The sequence below is a fragment of the Caloenas nicobarica genome, chromosome 3 (genome assembly GCF_036013445.1).
Source record: "Caloenas nicobarica isolate bCalNic1 chromosome 3, bCalNic1.hap1, whole genome shotgun sequence".
NCBI classification, from domain to species: domain Eukaryota; kingdom Metazoa; phylum Chordata; class Aves; order Columbiformes; family Columbidae; genus Caloenas; species Caloenas nicobarica.
The window spans coordinates 68,063,875-68,080,455 of record NC_088247.1 but is presented as its reverse complement, the minus strand read 5'-3'; the positions used below and the strand labels follow the sequence as shown (position 1 = coordinate 68,080,455).

At 40.6% G+C, this 16,581-nt stretch overlaps 1 protein-coding gene across 2 annotated transcripts in view; it reads left to right on the top strand.

Annotated features, from left to right (window-relative positions):
• Nucleotides 1–16,378, top strand: part of MTHFD1L (methylenetetrahydrofolate dehydrogenase (NADP+ dependent) 1 like) — a 159,629-nt gene extending 143,251 nt beyond the window's left edge. For both annotated transcript variants that reach the window (XM_065630440.1, XM_065630441.1), the window contains 2 exons: nucleotides 9,567–9,675; nucleotides 13,372–16,378. In XM_065630440.1, coding sequence (XP_065486512.1) covers nucleotides 9,567–9,656 — 90 coding nt within the window. In that variant the 3' untranslated portion in view covers nucleotides 9,657–9,675; nucleotides 13,372–16,378. The remainder of the gene's footprint in view (nucleotides 1–9,566; nucleotides 9,676–13,371) is intronic.
• Nucleotides 16,379–16,581: the final 203 nt, after the last annotated feature.

Genomic DNA, 16,581 nt, shown 5'->3' with positions numbered 1-16,581 from the left:
CTCACAGGTCAAGGTTGATACACAATGATGTTACAGTGATAGTGGTTGATGCCCACCACAGTTGATCATTGTTTGGAGACAAGCAGCCTGGCTCTTCTTTCCAACATCTCCCGTGACAACCACAGACCAGAAAAGCGAACTGCACCCGTGAATTGTAGCTTTTATTGTTCCCCAGTACTGAAACTAGAGCATGGCTACTCAGATAGGATTAGCGAAGTATAGTCACCTCATCTACTTTTTCAACTCCTGTTGCTTCAGCGTTTCCCAAAATACTTGTACTCTTTGGTATTACAGAGGTCACCACTGGCACTTGGCTTAAAATATGTAATGAGACCAAGCCAGTTTGGTGATTTAACAAATAAAAGGAACTAATTTTAAGTGGTCCTTTCCTATAATCCCTTTATGTTTTTTAGAAGCGATTCTTCCCGTATATATACACATATGTGCATCATCTTTGCTCTATAAGATGTTTCTTAGGGAACTTTACTCACTCAGATGTCAGTGGATCCAGTTAATTTTAACCAAGATGACTAGTATGGCAGTAGTTAAATGTGTTTTTATTCAGCATAGTTATACAGTCTTTTGGGATTTCTCCAGGTTGTAATTTGTCATTGAAATGATGGGATGATGCTCCCAATGATCTTCCAAGCGTGGCTTACTGGGAAGGGTAAAGTTTGTTGCATGTTGAGCACAGATATTTCCTTTATGTAGTCTGCTGCTGACACCATCTCCAGTTTCTGGGCTGTAATTGAGGCTTCGTGCTTTCCTGTGTTAACATGTCAGGCTGTCTGACCAGCAAGGTAAGTCTTGTATAAAAGTTAGGAGGATTTTAAACAAAGTGACACAGTGAAGATCAGGAGCAAGGAGTGGGACGTGCTCCCGGTGTTTGAAGAATGGCCATTCTAGAGGAACAACAAGTGAAAAATAAACAGGAGGAAATGAAGGGTGCGCAGTCCCTGAGGAAAGGCAAAGTGGTTGGGATGGGTCTGCCCGAGACCTTTCCTCCCCAAATACCACAAAACCTGCTCTACTTTCAGCAGAACCTGAGCTTCTAGTGCAGATTGGTCACCTCCTGCTCACCAGGAGACCCAACCACTGGACAAAGTAAGAGGATTATGTACCCACAAACATCAGATATTTCAGATATTCCTGTTGCTGAAACAGCACATGGGAGAAGCACCTTTATCCTCTGGATTTATTCCTTTAGGGGCACGATTCCAGCACTGTCTGATATATTGGACACTCATCAAGAATGGGAACAGCCCTGGGAGCATCTGACATCAGGAGTGAACAGGAGGGAAGGATTTTTTTCTGGCTGAGGAGGTGATTTTGTACAAGAGGCAGCAAATGAGAATCCTTTGCCAAGCATTCTGTCAAAAGCCCAAGGGAGAAAGGAAAATCAGGATGTAGGCCATGGCCAAGGGAGCAATTACTCCTGGAAATGGATTTGAGTGGGCTGGGATGGAGGGAGGTGTTTTGGAACAAGTCACCTGGAATTTGTAGACCTGTTTTTTCTCTCCCCTTTATGTCCTTAGTGGCTGGTTATTTGGGGTTTGGTGGCTTGGTTTTGTTTGTTCGTTTGTTTGCTTTTGGGGAGGTAGTTTTGGGGATTGTTTGTTTGTTGTAGCTTTCAGTTTTATGGTGTTTTGTTTATCAAATAACCTATCTAAGGCAGAAAACAGCTCTGAATACCCTGTGAAACACCATGCTGTGTTGTGGATGGTGTGAAAAAATAGTACACTGAACTAACAACGTCTAACATGCTACCTCAAGAGAGGGAGATGTATTTTTTGAGTAAAATTTCAATTATTGATCCCATTGTGCTGTTACTAGGGGGATCATTTTCTCCTGCTTGAAGTATGGTTTTAAAAATTCTAAGATGAAAATTAGTTGAGACAACTCTGCTGAAAGGAACTGCAGTCATATATGAGTCACTAACGTTTTACTTAATAGGGGAAATTACTTGTTCTTTTACAGATTACATCTGTGCCTAAATATTGTATTTAATTGCTAGTAAAATGTAGGTTCTGGGTCTTCAGTTCTTCAGCACGTCACTAACAGCAACATTTGAGTCCCAGTGGTATTACACTGACCCATTCACCAAGAACTTGGCCAAACAAGCATTGCCTGATTCCTCTCGTCCCCCAATTCCTTTGGGAGATACGCACCCACATGTCTTTCCAAAACCTGTACTGGACAGATGTGGACTGTTGTGTGGGTTTTTTCCCTTAGGGTGTCCAGGAGATCACTTTTGGATTCAGACTATTTCTGCTCAAGATGAGTAGATTGTAGGGTCCTGGAAATCCCTCAGAGAATGCAACAGGGCACAACCTACTTCTGCCTCACTTGAGCACCTGGTGGCAGGGTCAGTTAGGATTGTATAATCAATATTCAATAGTTTTATAACTTCATCCAGATGCTGATAGCAGAAAAGCAATGTCCGTGCATTTTCTTGTTGTAAATCCTTTCACAAAATCAAACAATTGCCAAGAATGTGGAAACATTAAAGGAAGAGACAATGATAATAGAATAATTGAAACCAAATGGACTTCTGCACCTGATATCAGTCAGCATGCCAGTGAAACAGAGCTGTTTATTGCAAGGAATACTACAGCATATGTCAGGGTAGCATCAGCTTATTTTCAAACATTATTTTGATCATTTTGAAAGCTGCTAATGTGTTGAGTTTCTTACTGTGATTGTTCTTATACATTGCAACAAGATCCTTTTTTGTTAAATATTTCCTGAGAAGGAAATATGATCTTCACTCTCCCAACCTCTGCTGGCTATTACCAGGTTTGGCAAATTTTCATTAAAACTTGTAAGTAAACCATTATTTAAATGCTGACTAAAGATGGTTGCTTAGCTGCTTTTAGAAATCCTTGTTATTTTCAGGCAATGAAAAATAGTGAGATAATATTTTCTTAAGCATTATGTAGGTATTAAAGTAGATTTTTAGAAACTATTGCCATTTCCAAGGCTGAATTTATTAGTCTGTTTTTAAAGGTTGATGCTTTTCCAAGGAAGCTCCAACTTGCCTCCATTGTGCATCTACTTTTCCTAACGTGAGAGTTTGAGGTTTGTTTGCTTTTAAGAGGTGGTGAAAGGCCACCTGAGCATCAGGTCAGTCTCTGGTGTGGTGGTGTTCTCCTATCTGATGTGTGTGCGTGCATAGACTAAATTGTGCATATTTTGTTTTGGCCATTCCATTCTGTTCTACTTCTTTTATTTAAGACAAACAATACTGTTCTCTTAATTATCCTTTTCTGTCATTTTCCTGTACATTTTTTTTCTGTCATTCAAAACATGAGCTGCCTCTGAAGTGATGGAGCTGTGCAGCTCCGCAGAGTGGGGAAATTTCTGGTTCTGTGGAACAAACTACGAGCTGATCCTGGAGATACTTAGGATACGCTGCCTAGTTTTTGTGCACTAGCTTCCCTCATCAGTGCACACTGAGAGCCTCTGTGTGGTGTAGGACAGTCCAGTTTGAAGATGAAGTAAGTGACCACTCACTGGAGGTGTTGGCACAGCCACGTGCTTCAGAGTGCTGCAGTCCTACCCATTACCCTCATTGCATGGATAGCCGCATGAAAAATTTCCAAGTATAGATTTAAAAGAGAGAGTGCAGGGACCTTACGGCATCCAGTAATAAGATCTGCACTCACTTCTCTAGTCATGCAGTGCAGTGAGGTGACTGGTCATCTCTCCCACCGCCTTATGGGCTGCAGTTCCCCTGGTGCTGCCTTCCAGTGCATGGCCAACACCACTGGTGTCAGTGGGAGTAACCTGACACTGGAGATAAAGAGTGCCTAAAGGCAGGCAAAGGTTGGAGACCTGGAGGGATTTCTTCAGAAGAAGGGAAGAAAGCTTTTCCTTTCAGCTTTGCATGTGCTGAGACTGACAGATGCACTGCAGGGGAGCAAATTTCTGCTAGTGGACCTGTCTTTCAGAGCTCTAACTCACACTAGGAAATGTTACTGAAACCATGAAGCGTAGCTCCTTCATGCCATGCCTCATGATTCCAACGCATTCTGGCATGTTTAACACAATGCATACGGGTTTATAGTGCTGTTCTTGAGTTTCCTCTTGTATTGTTTCTTGCTGAGGGAGTATGGGTTTTGCAATTCCCCCTGTCAGATTTTATTGAGGAGTTATCCGCAGTCATGCGTGTGCTGGGTTCTCTTGAGAAACAACATCTGTTTTCTGCAGTATTTCAAGTTTTAAATGGTTGTGGGTTGTCTTAACTTGTTTAATTATCGAAAGAATACAATTAGATAATGTGAATTACTTGTATTTCTTGCGAAATGCAACATTAACTCTATAAGCCATGGAATAGAGAGGTTTCCTCAATAAGCTGTTTGCCGATTTTCTTTTTTTATATCTTCTAGGCATCTGTTTTCCCTACTTTGTGTAAGTACAGATTCCTCTGGTTCTCTTTCTCTATTTAGAAACCATGCTATGCCTGTAAAACAGACACATCTTGTCTTACAGGTGAAAAAGACACTAAACATGAGTTGGATGTAGTCCTCACAACCATCTGTTTTGCAAATCATGCCATTGTGCTAACCCAGTTAAGGGGATCTCAGGTCCTGTAAGGGTTTTTCATATATATGTATGAGATACATATACACATACATGTGCACAGATGGATACACACCTGAAGTAAAAGACAGGATATATAAACCACTGATAGGCATTTGTATGATAAAAAAGGAAGCTAAGCAGAATAGTTCCTGTTGGGACCATAACAAACCTGGCTACCAGTGTCTTAGTGTTGACTGTGCAACTGTTTTGCAGATCTTAAGGCCAACAACGATTACAAGTCAACACGTAACTGTAGTTAAAATGAAACTCTGGTGAAGCTCTACTTAGTCACTCTTCCAGTGACAGTGGATGTGTTCTTGGAGAGGGTGTGGAACAGCACTTGCACATAGCTTCCTTAAAAAAATAACTAGCATCCTCCTTTTGTAAGGAAGCTTCTTATGTTGTGGGGTTTTTTTATTTAGTCATGTTAAGTAAACGTCTGGAAGACCATAAATGCCTAGTATAAATAACAGTGGCCTTCGTGCTTTTTTAATTAAAATCATGTTTTATCTTCCATCAGTTGTGCATTTCCAGGAGCATAAATGATCCTCAGGATAGCTGACTGTAAGACTTGCTGCTTTTGCCTCCTAAAAATAAGAGTGCCATAGCAATAAATAATCATTGTATTTTTCACATTGTCTTTCTGCAGTTGATTTCCTCTCATGGATATGTAGACAGTTGTACAGTTTGAGAAGAAAATGGTTAATTCCAGTGATTTTCTACAAAACTAGGTCCTATTAATTCCTGAATGACATATTGTAGGTAGCAGCTGGATGAATTCTTTATACAACTTTTTTTTTTTTTCCCCTGCATAAAACATTAATATGAATTGCATTCAATCTTAAGGTGCAAAGTTTATGCCTTATATATTCCTTCTCCCAAGACCAGCGTGATAGAGTCATAGACTCATAGAAAACCAGATTGGAAGGGACCATGAGGATCATCTAGTCCAACAGTTTTGGCCAAATTAAGTACTGATTATTTTGGCTACCTAAACTGAGTTTGTGGTCTTAAGTGGATAATGTGCTGTCATTCACTGCTGCTGCTTCTCTTTCCTCACAACCACGCTGTGTGATGTTGCATAGCTGCCAATCGATAACCCAAGTGCCATTAGAATAGGGTGGAGAGTTGTGCAATATACAGAGGGTGTATATTGTATAGGATGCCTGGCAAGCTGCTGTATGACTGTAAATTTCTGTGGTTTTTTTCATGTTGTGCATACCTGCTAATTACCAGAGTGATTTATGTTTTAGGCGTATTTTCTCTTTCATTGTTCATTCCCCTTTTTTCAAGTTTTAGGAATGAAGTAATTTTAGTAAGTAGTTATCTCAGAAAGCCTTAGAAAGGGTGGCAGGTGCTGCAGGCGAGGGGCAGGTGAGCATCCTCCCCGTGCACAAAAATCTAGGCTCCAGTTACTGAAGGCAGGGAGGGGAATGCTTCTGGGTCATGCCTGCTGAGGATGAGACCAGCCTGGGAACTCCTTCAGCATCCTGGGAAGCAGAGGGAAGACTCATTCTGAGCCCACAGCCATGTGAAAGTCCAGTCAGCTGATGCCTTGATTCAGTCTCGAAGCGACTGAGACCTCTTTTCTCTCCTGCCTTTTTGGCCGCAGGAAAGAAATGGGGGGCTGGCCAGGGAATAATTGGTAGTAATCTCCTCAGCCAGCCAGCTGTCTCCTCCTATTGACCTTGAAGTAATGAAAAAGGGATAGATTCTGCTGCATGTTACCCCTGTGCATTCAAATAATGAGAGTGGAGAGAAGTGATCGTAAATCTACATGGTTTTGCCTGTTTGGACGTCTGGGCCGTGGGGAAGATGACAGGATGTGTTTTATTTTAGCTCTGTAATTCACATAGGTATTTGTCCCCAAGTGTTTCATCTGCGATATTTTTGCCTTGTACTTCATTTTACACAGCAGTAATTTTAATTCAGATGAGCTAATTCCCTTCTGTTGACTTAAATTTTCAATATGAGGATAGTTGTATTCCCTTAACTGGCAATAAACTGTTTTGATATTCACATTTCATAGATGTAATAGATTTCCATTAGTTAATACAGTGGAGTTACACCAGTGTAGAACTGGGCCTATTAAAAAAAAATAAAAAAAGAAAACCACACACCAAAACACACATGTAGGACTTTTTTTTAACATTTCTTTTTTAAAAAAATAAGGAAAAACTCCCCTAAACTGATTCTTGTTTTTATTATACAGAGAAAAGGAAGACTGGCCAATCCTGTACATATATAAATTAAAATAATAATAAAAAAAATGGAACCTGGAATTCGCGACTTGGCTTTCAGATGTAGAACCGCTATACACAGAGTAACCAGAAAGTTGTCTTTGGCAATTTGTTCATTCCCCTCCCAGTGAAATGTAACTCATTAAGGCAGTTTCTTGACAGGCATTAACTCATAAACTGGGGTGAATCTGAGACTGAAAATAATTCAGCAACCCTAATGATATAGTAGTCCAACCAGTGTGGCCGACGGATAAAGAATAATAACAAGGTGTTTTAGTACTTAGCAAAGATGCCAAGGCAATGTCAGCCAATAGAATGATGTCATGCAATCAGTGGCAGGGTTTGGTCAATGCAAACTGACAGTTTTGTCTTTTAATCCTACTGCGTGCAATAACAAAGGATCAGGAAGGACTGTATTTAAAACCAGAGGAAATGGACTGAGTCCACTAGACGACCTTGTTGCATTGCTTTTCTCAGAGCTAGATCTCAAATGAGATGGTGGCTGCACCACTACTGAGCTCTCCCAGCTCCTTTCCCCCTTCCCAACGTGGGATTGACTTCTGGGACGGCAACAGAGCTCTCCAGAGTAAATGGGACTGTGGTGGAGAGATCTTACAGTTTGCTTGTATTCCCACAATGGAAACATTACATAAGCGTTTGGAGTGAAGCTGAAGTGTAAGAGAGATGCTAACTCATTCACCGAAAGAACACAACAAGTTGACTTATAAAGAAATACAGGCTGCTCCAGCCCGAGGGGGGCTGTAAATCTGGCTCCCTGGAGCTGGGGTGGTGGCGATGATGGATTTTTCCTCTCTTGAGGCCAATTAGCCTGTTAGAGCTTGCCTTTGGCCAGAGAAAGCACCATAGCTGAGCTGTGCTCCTTGAGGAATTAGGGAGGATGGAGGAGGATGCTGCCTGGCCCTGCTGGGAGGGGATGGCCAGCCATGGCGTGCCCTGGCTGCTCCCCTGCAGCCAGTGGCCTGGTGCTGATCTGGTCATGCAGTAAGCAGATTTAATTCATCAGCTGACCAACCCTGACCACAAAAATGTGTCTTTTCATCAAGTCAGTGTGTTGAATGAGGTTGGTTGCAGTAAGATGAGTGCCAGAGCCAGCTCCAAGGGGGAATCATCCCAGGGGCTCACAAGGTGAAACAATCCCCTTTCAACAACAGGTTTCAGCTCACATCATGAAAACATACCCTAATCTGATCCTTTCTTAGGTCATTCTGTTTGGAGTGTTTCTGGTACTCGAGCCAGTGCGATTCTTTTTTTTTTTTTTTTTTTTCCCTACACAGCTGTGTTTGAAGGTTACCTCCTGGGGTCAGATTAACCAGCAATTTTAACGAGCTCTGCTGACTTGCCCCAGCTAAAATTTTATTCCTCAAAATCTGGCATCTGTTAAATAAATGTTAATGCCTAAAGGCTCTTAGCCAACAAACAGGTGAGCTAAGTTGAACTGCAGGTTTGTTTCCAGAGGGTGTCATGTCTTTAATCTTTTTGGGTATGAATATAGAGCCTGATACAGCAGGGCCATCCTCCACCTCTGAGGTTAAGATACTGAAAGGGTTTGTGGAGTCCTTAAGCCCAAATGATATTTTCAGAGAGCCTTGAATTAGTGGAAATATGGTGAGATATTCAAGGCTTCTAACTGTCATCACAGGAAGACTTTGGGTGTGAACCCTAAGTGGTTCAAGTTGATCCAAACTGGTCCTGCCTTAAAGCTGCCCCACAGTCGCAACCTTTACCCTGTGCTGGGGCTGGGGAAGCCCCTCCTGGGTCAAGATGCTGAAAGAGGAGAAGATGAAGCAGATGGAAAAATAGCATTTTTCTGCTGAACCTGCTCTCCAGACATCTCCTTCACAAGGGAGAAGGGGGGAGTCCTGAAGCAGGGGAGGTGAGAAGCTGGAGTACCTCTGATTTAAAATAGCTTAAGCTATCATGGACCAGCACCTCAAGGTTTCCACATGAGCCATGTGTCTTTAATTGCTGCTAAAATGCCTGTTGTAAGTACTAGTATAAGTAGCCTGAGCAGAGCTGTAGTTAACTATGTAATTTAAGTCTATGAAACTATTTACATGTTTAAAAGTATGCAGATGCTGGTGTCTTATGCTAGATCAGGATCTTAATTATGCATAGTTTGAGATAATTGAGTTTCTTTAGCTTTGTATCTCAATCTGCTAATTCTAACTACTAAATTAGGATTCAGCTGTAATCCATGTATGTTTAGTTCAACTGTTTCAATTTGTTCCTTACATTAAGTAATCAGTCATGAAAGTATTGTTATTAATTCTACTCGTATATTCTGGTTTTCTGTGGGACAGGTCTGAGTTCAACACATTCACATCACCAGGTGAATTAGGGCAATTATGGCCTTACTCTTTGCTGTGTGTTTTTTCCAGTAGATATAAATGGATAAATGCTCTGGGTAAATATTCTGAGGAACAAATAAGTCCCAAAGTGTCTACATCTTGTTAAGGATTTTATTCTTAGATTGCTGTGCTAGCCTGTATTTTGTGGCTTTTAGTTTCTCTTTCCTGTCTTTTAGAAGCATACACTTAAAAATTAATTTTAAAAGTACCAAGCTTGACATTTTTAAGAGAAACAAAGAATTTAGTGAAAAAAAAATCTCTGAGTCCATGACGAACAATCCAGCCTTTTTCCTCTTAATCTACGGTTTACATGGGTCGAGTGATTATCTGCTTACAGGTGCAGGAGTATAACTTCATTTTATTGTTCCCACAGATGAGCACCATGCCAGGACTGCCCACGAGGCCGTGCTTCTATGACATTGACCTTGACCCCGTCACAGAGCAAGTGAAAGGATTATTTTGAGAGTGACATCCAAATTCAGGTCAGTCAACAGCCTTTGTTTGCCTGTTCCAGCTTGGAGGAGGATGTCTGTCTCCAGTATGTATATCAAAAAGATTATCAGGAGTTTATCTAGGCCCTAGTTTCACTGAGGTCTTCACACAATTAGGGGGGAATATTTCGTAATGTGCACTTCATCACTGATGGTGCACATTGGTAGTGCCTTTTGGATTTCCTGGCTCTGTCAGTTTGGCACGAGGAGGAGCTGGCTCGGCAGTTGTACCACTTTTGGCTGTTGCAAAAGTCACTCTGAAGAAAACATGTCATGTTACTTGCCTCAAAAGAAATAATCTAGTTTATCTTTGATACTAGTCTCATGTGGCAGTGTGTTTCTGTCATTACCTAGATACCAGGGGAGATGTTTCTCTGTTTGTTCATAAGATTTGCTTTGTCTTTTCATGTTTTGTTTCGTTTTTTCCTGATTGCTGTCATCTCTCTCAAATCGTAGTAAGCATTTCAGGAGCACAAATCTGTCCTCTTAGCCTGTTTTTCATGTTGGGTTCTCTCCCTTTTCCCTTAAGGTTGCAGTTCCCCCACCAACTCCTCCCCTTCTCTAAGCACTTAATCTTCTTGGTGTCCTGCTTTAATTTTGTGTAGCGCAAGTTCCTCACTTAAAAATCCATGTTGTTATGAAAATATTCCATGCTACTCCATTTTAACCCTGTAACATAATAAGTGCAGTAAGAGAGGATGTAACTGTGACTGAAACAAACCATGTGTGATGGGACTCTCTCCTCTCATCACTTAACTCGCTCCGTTCCCCCAGTAAATCACTCTGGAGGGTAGAACAGTTACTTTGACACAGAACAATAATGTTACTATGAGCTAACAGGACTGTGATGGGACTCCAGATCAGCCACAGCTTTGAGGTGGATGTGCCCGGGCACTTGAGCCCTGCTCTAGCAGTCCTCGCGTACTCCGGTTTGAGAGAGCCAGCTCTCATTTGCTGTTCCTGTGTTTTGACAAATTGCGTGGAGGAGAGAAACAGTTTGCACAACCCAACAAGATTATTGTTCAGGCCAAATTAACTGTTCACTTGCCTGTACTCGAATGTGACAGCACTCACGTAACACCTGGTGAGAGCAGATTCTGCCATTTTGTGTGTACCAGTCAAGTAAAGAGCAGTTAGCTTGAAAGTTAACCAGAGTGCACAGGTAATTACTAGCTTCTATGCAAACCATCACTGGTTATTCTGTTGCTGGGTAGTGTTATGCATACCACTTCTTGGCATATATCCCATTTTTGTTGCTGATATGCATGATGTTTCAGGTGGCTTCATGCATACATATTGATTCATCATGCATCAGTCATGTAATTACTTCTAAATAATTTGAAATGACTGTATAATTCTAATGTAAAATCTATGTGCAGATTCACATAGCCTGCTTAATCAGGTGTTTACTGCCCAGTCTTACACAAATCCATCCAAACCATGCATTGGTGAATTTTGAAGAACAACAATAATTAAGCAGCTTGAAATACTCCATTCCTACTATGAAAGCCTTTCATTTGAAGTTGTGCATGAAATGAAGATGTTAAACTTGGCTTTTAGTCAGTGATGGTGTTTTCTCAGATGTAAAAGCAAATGCTGACAAAGTCACAAAAACATGATAGTCAGGTAGGAAATAGTGTATATATCCAAATATTAATAAAATATTTTATTTTAATTATGTAGGTATTGGTGGCATCAGGCAGAGGAATGATCGAGGAGTTTAAGCCTTTTAAAGAAGAAAACAGCTTGATCATATATCTTTTTCACCAACATAGGCACATCCTCACCTGTGTTCCTAACTCTAACAGTCTAAATAAATGCCTTGAGAGTATTTTAATACCCAGTGAGTGCCACACAAGGTAGTCAGTGTTCATGAGCTCTAAAATCCATCCCATTCATTTGCTAGATTTCTATGTTTCTTATTTTGGATAAAGAGAGAAACAATATTCTGAGATAATCTTGACTCCCAAGTTTCTGTAGAGAAGTATAGTAGTATTCTTCGCTTTCACGCACCCACTGAAGTGAACCCACACTGTAGCTGATAGTACACTTTGAGGTATTTGTGGGGGTTTTTTCTGTGATGGCAGATCAAGGGATTTTTTTTTCTGTTTGGTTTGGGTTCTTTTCTTAGTGTTTTAATGTACAATGTAAAATTTCTAGTAATATGATGTTGTGCCACTCATTAGGACTGATTCAAATCTCTAAGATGTGATAATTGAAAAATATTTAGAGATTTGTGGAAGAACTGCAGATGTTTCATTATAAACATGCATGCAGAGCTGAGAACAGTTGTTTTATTGTGCAGTTTATATCGTACTCTGCCATGCGTAGCCTCACGAGACTTGTGAAAGAGATACAGTCAAAAGCTCCTGCTGCTAGGGTAACTGTGTGGGGCTCTGACTGAGCTGAAACATTGGATGTCATCAGCCTCTCTGATTTTTTCCCCACCGCTTCACTATGTCAATGAAGCAGATGATAGTTCTCACAAAAATTTGCAGAGTACTGGTTCTTAGAATATACTCTAAGTAGTCATACAGGCAAAAACTTCATCAAGAATCCCAGCTCAGTTTTTTTTCTGTTGGCAAATAGCTAATAAATGGAATGCACAATATTACAGTCTTTCTGTAACATTAATATCTGGAAATGAACCCAAAGGAATCTGACTAGTTCTTCATCACTGGCCACTACCCTATTTAAACTATACTTCCAGCTTATACACTAAGAAAGTTGCAATTGTTTTCTTAGGAGCTATCTGCAGATTGCACTAGTCATAATAAGACTCACATGGACACAAGTCTGCCAGTAGGAAGAAATATTAAAAAAAAAAAAAGTATGTGTGTATATATATATATGCACAGTAACAGGAATTTATGAACCTGACCTACTCTGCAAAAGTAAAGTCTGTTAAGGACCCTTGTGAGCTCTAAGGATCCCTCTAATTTAATTATTGGCAGCAGGCACCTGCTCTTACTGTGCCAATTTCGCTTTGGGTACCTGGATTGATGGCAGGGGTGGTTGTTTTCCTCGCTTGGTTGTGACTTAGTAAGGCCATGGCTGTCCACAGTTGCAGATATATTCTTGCACTTATCTCCTCTTCAAAATTGGCAAGGCATCAGAACAATTGTAATACACAGCACGGATATTTTGCCACCCTCAGAGCTTTTCTGGATGTGAGAGGAATCCCAGAGCTCTGACTGTGAGCATCGTCATGGCCATAAAGAAGCCCATGAGGGGAGGACACCAAAACTGACATCCTAAAATTGCTAACTATTTGTTAGATGTTTTCATCTTAATTCGTTCTGATGTGGATAGAAGGTGCTTGAAGACCTTTCCCTTTACATCCACGAAATTGATAGTATGAAACAAAAAAATAACTTCTTTTGGTCTTATTCCACAGTACTGGGTTTCAGTCAGCAGTGATTTCTGCAATAATGTACAGTCTAAAGTCTATATCATACTGGTATATGAGTACAGATTTTTGTTTCTCACCTAGTAGGGTTACACAGAGAATAAATGGGGAGTGCACGTGGCATAACTAAACATTTTTGTTTATTATAGTTAAAGCAAAAATATCCAGTGTCTTTAAAACAATGCTTTTAGCTTGTGATGCTTCTAACTTTTTTTTTCTTTAAAGGAAGAAAAGATGTCTTGTTTTAACATATAAATTCTTTATCTTTCTGATTTCAGAAGCCTGGAAATTAAGAACCGCAACTTTCCTGTTTCCTGCAAGTAGGAGACAAAAATGAACGTGAAAAATTCCTGTTATGTGTCTCAGGAGGAATGTTAGGATAGAGTAAACTTTTGCTCTTTGATCTTTCTTCAAACTAATTTTTATGATTAAATATAGCTGCGAGGTTAAAAAAAAAAAAAAAGGCAAGCTAAAGAAGTTTTTTGCTGTAGTGCAGAAAGCTCTCTACTGGGGCTTAGAGTTGTTTGTGGATAAAATGACATTGAGAAGTGAGAAATTTTTCACCTTAGAGTTTTCATTTTTTCCTCAAAGGAGTTTACAGAAGTATTTGCCTTAACTTGGCCATCTAAAAACTCACATAAACATGATTATACTATGTGATCAAGTATATTTCTCTCTGAAAAACACACTTTCACTCCTGGCATTCAGGAACTGAAACTACACACAGACTAACTGCGCATTTTTGAGTTATCACCAGGCGTTGCTCTGGATGCATTTGGGCAACAGCCAAGCTTCAAGCAAGGAAGATATTAAGCAGAGAACGAACAGAGCATGCATTTTGTACAAGGTTTTTCATACACAATTTGTTTCTTTGTTGGGCAAAGATCTTTTGAAACACTTAAGGCATAGCTGTCTCATATCCATAGGTCTCTGTCTATCCAAAGTGATGTTACAGGCTGTTCTGTGTTTGTTGTGGTGAAGCTGGTCGTTCAGCGAGGGCACTGCTCCTTCTGAAGCCGTTTTGCTGCTGTTCATGACTAATGAAGCCTCCTGCTGTGCTGGCTCCCAACCTAGAGCTTTTCTTGTCCTGCTCTGGCAGTATACAACGCCCAGGAACAACAAAGGAATGTCCATCAAGCAAGGATGCAACACAGCAGAGCTTTGTTCTGCTTTATTTGCAGGTTTTAACTGCCATACTTGTAAAACTAGAGCATGTTTTCTGTTTGAAGGGAGTATTCAAACAAGTTAAATCCTAAAGCGTGTGCTTTAATTTACATCAGTAATTTACCTTGCCCAGTTTTTCCTAGATCTGCAGCATTTAGCTTTTCAAGCTGCTGCTCCTCAGGAAACTCTCACCGACTGACTGCTGGTTCCTTCAATAACAAAAAATGCAACAGAACAATAGGTTGGATCAAGACAATAGGCTATTGTTTTTTTAGGTAAAAAGCAGTGAAATAATGATGAGAGAGTTTATTTTCCTGGTGACGTTTTCCATCCTGTCACTTTGCTCCACTTACGCACATCTGTATGTTTTGAGCTTCTGCTGTGTAGTTTTGGTACCCTTCTACACAGCCACATTTGGAGACTTAATTATCTCAGGAGCTGTGTTGTAATTGAGGGGTTTGTTTTGGTTTTTAAAATCATGGTTTGTTATTTATAAATTCAAAACTATAATTATGGACAGAAAGTAAACTGGGGACAATTAAAGTAATTATCTGTGCCTCCCCTGGAGTAGCACGGAAATGTCTGCTGACCGCATTTCAGAACTGTTCTATTCATAGTGTGGTCCCCCAGCACCATGGGGGTTGCTGTGAAGACAAATGTTAAAAAACAGGGTTATTTGATATTTTAGCCTGATTAAACGATAGAGCTCATAATGGTCTAGACTATAGGTGCTTTAATTACACTAGGGCAGGACAAACATGACAAGTTGAAAGTAAGGTTCAAGTGTGGCTCTCACAGCTACTGGAGAGAGAGATTTCTGATATTTTCTATTAAGTTTTGCCCCAAAATACAACCATGCTATTAAAACATAATTGTGTTGTAGTTTAGTCTCGCACACACTGAGCTGTCTAGCCTAGAAAAACCCCAAAGACTTTTGGAAGAAAATAAATGTAATTTCCAGCCTTAGTTTTCCTAGTGAAGTCCTTACAAGAAAAATAAATAAGGTTTTCCTTCCGTCTTGCCCAGAGACATTTGGAAAACCACAACCATGTCTTACTTGTCACTGTGGCTGCCCCACAGGTGCGTTGGACTTATCTCCATGCAACATGGGATATTAAATGTGGCACTAGCTGATCACCTGTGAAGCTTCCATATGGGATACAGATGTCTGAGCAACAGGTTTTATAAGTCATTTTGAACTGCTGCCTGATACACAGTTTCTAAATTGCAGTCTCAATATTGTCCCATCAGGCCTTGCACTCTGGGACTGTTTATCTGACCCAGTGTCTCCCTAAAACACCATTCCAGATGAGTTAGCTGAGAGCTGACAAACATCCTGTAATTTTTTTCTACTGTCCTGTGCACAGGATTTGTTATATTGTTTTGATAGCTTCAGTAATTCAAGGAAAGCTGGAATGACTCTCTCATTTTCCCCCCATCGAGTTAACTATCTGCAAAGTTTCTTGAGCTATTGCAGGTGGGTTTACTTCATTTTTAATTTTAGTGGAAGATTTGTTAAAAATAATCCACATTGACCTGCAGATTCTGTCTCATGATCCAAAGGGACCGAGTTATTTGCCATCAGCTGAGCTGCAGAAACTGCTACAGTACATTCCCTTGGGCCACCCTAGTTCTCGGGCCAAATGCCTTCTTTGGGAAGGGTTTAGAATGAAATCTTTTTAAGGTAACTTTTATTGCTGGATGGGTCACTTGTTGCTACACAGGTGAGATCGCAGGTGTGGGATTCCTGCCTTTGCCCCTGCCCTGACTGACCTGGAGACACAGCAGAACGGCATCTTTGGAAAGCAAATTGCCATGCTTATCCCTGCGTTTGCTAAAGCGTACTAAGAACTATGCCCTTGTTTATTATCAGAAGGTCTGCTTTTTGTAGCGACTGAATACTTTGTTATTGCTACTGCTGTACTACAGAAAACTAATGACATTGAAATACGTCAGACTACATACAATGGGTTTCTTTGTTTGTATTTTAAGATTCAAAATCCCAGAATTTCAGTTGCCATGAGCATGAAAATAAAGTGTATGTCTGTGCTGATATTCAGTTTGCACATGGTGCCTGTCTCAATCCTGAATTCATTAATAAACTACCTTCATTATTTAGTATTGCTGTCTCCTTAGCTACCATCTTGTCTGTTCAGTGACTTTTTTTTCCCCTCTTAAGGCACTTAGTCTTGTCACATCCCTGTCTCCAGCTAAAGGCACCTACGCCAAGGAGGGGAGCTCAGCCATGTCCTGGTCAAGTGCCAGATGCGAGGAAGGTGTGGGGCGCTCTGCGACCAGAGCTGCTGGCAGAGCTGCAGCAGGGC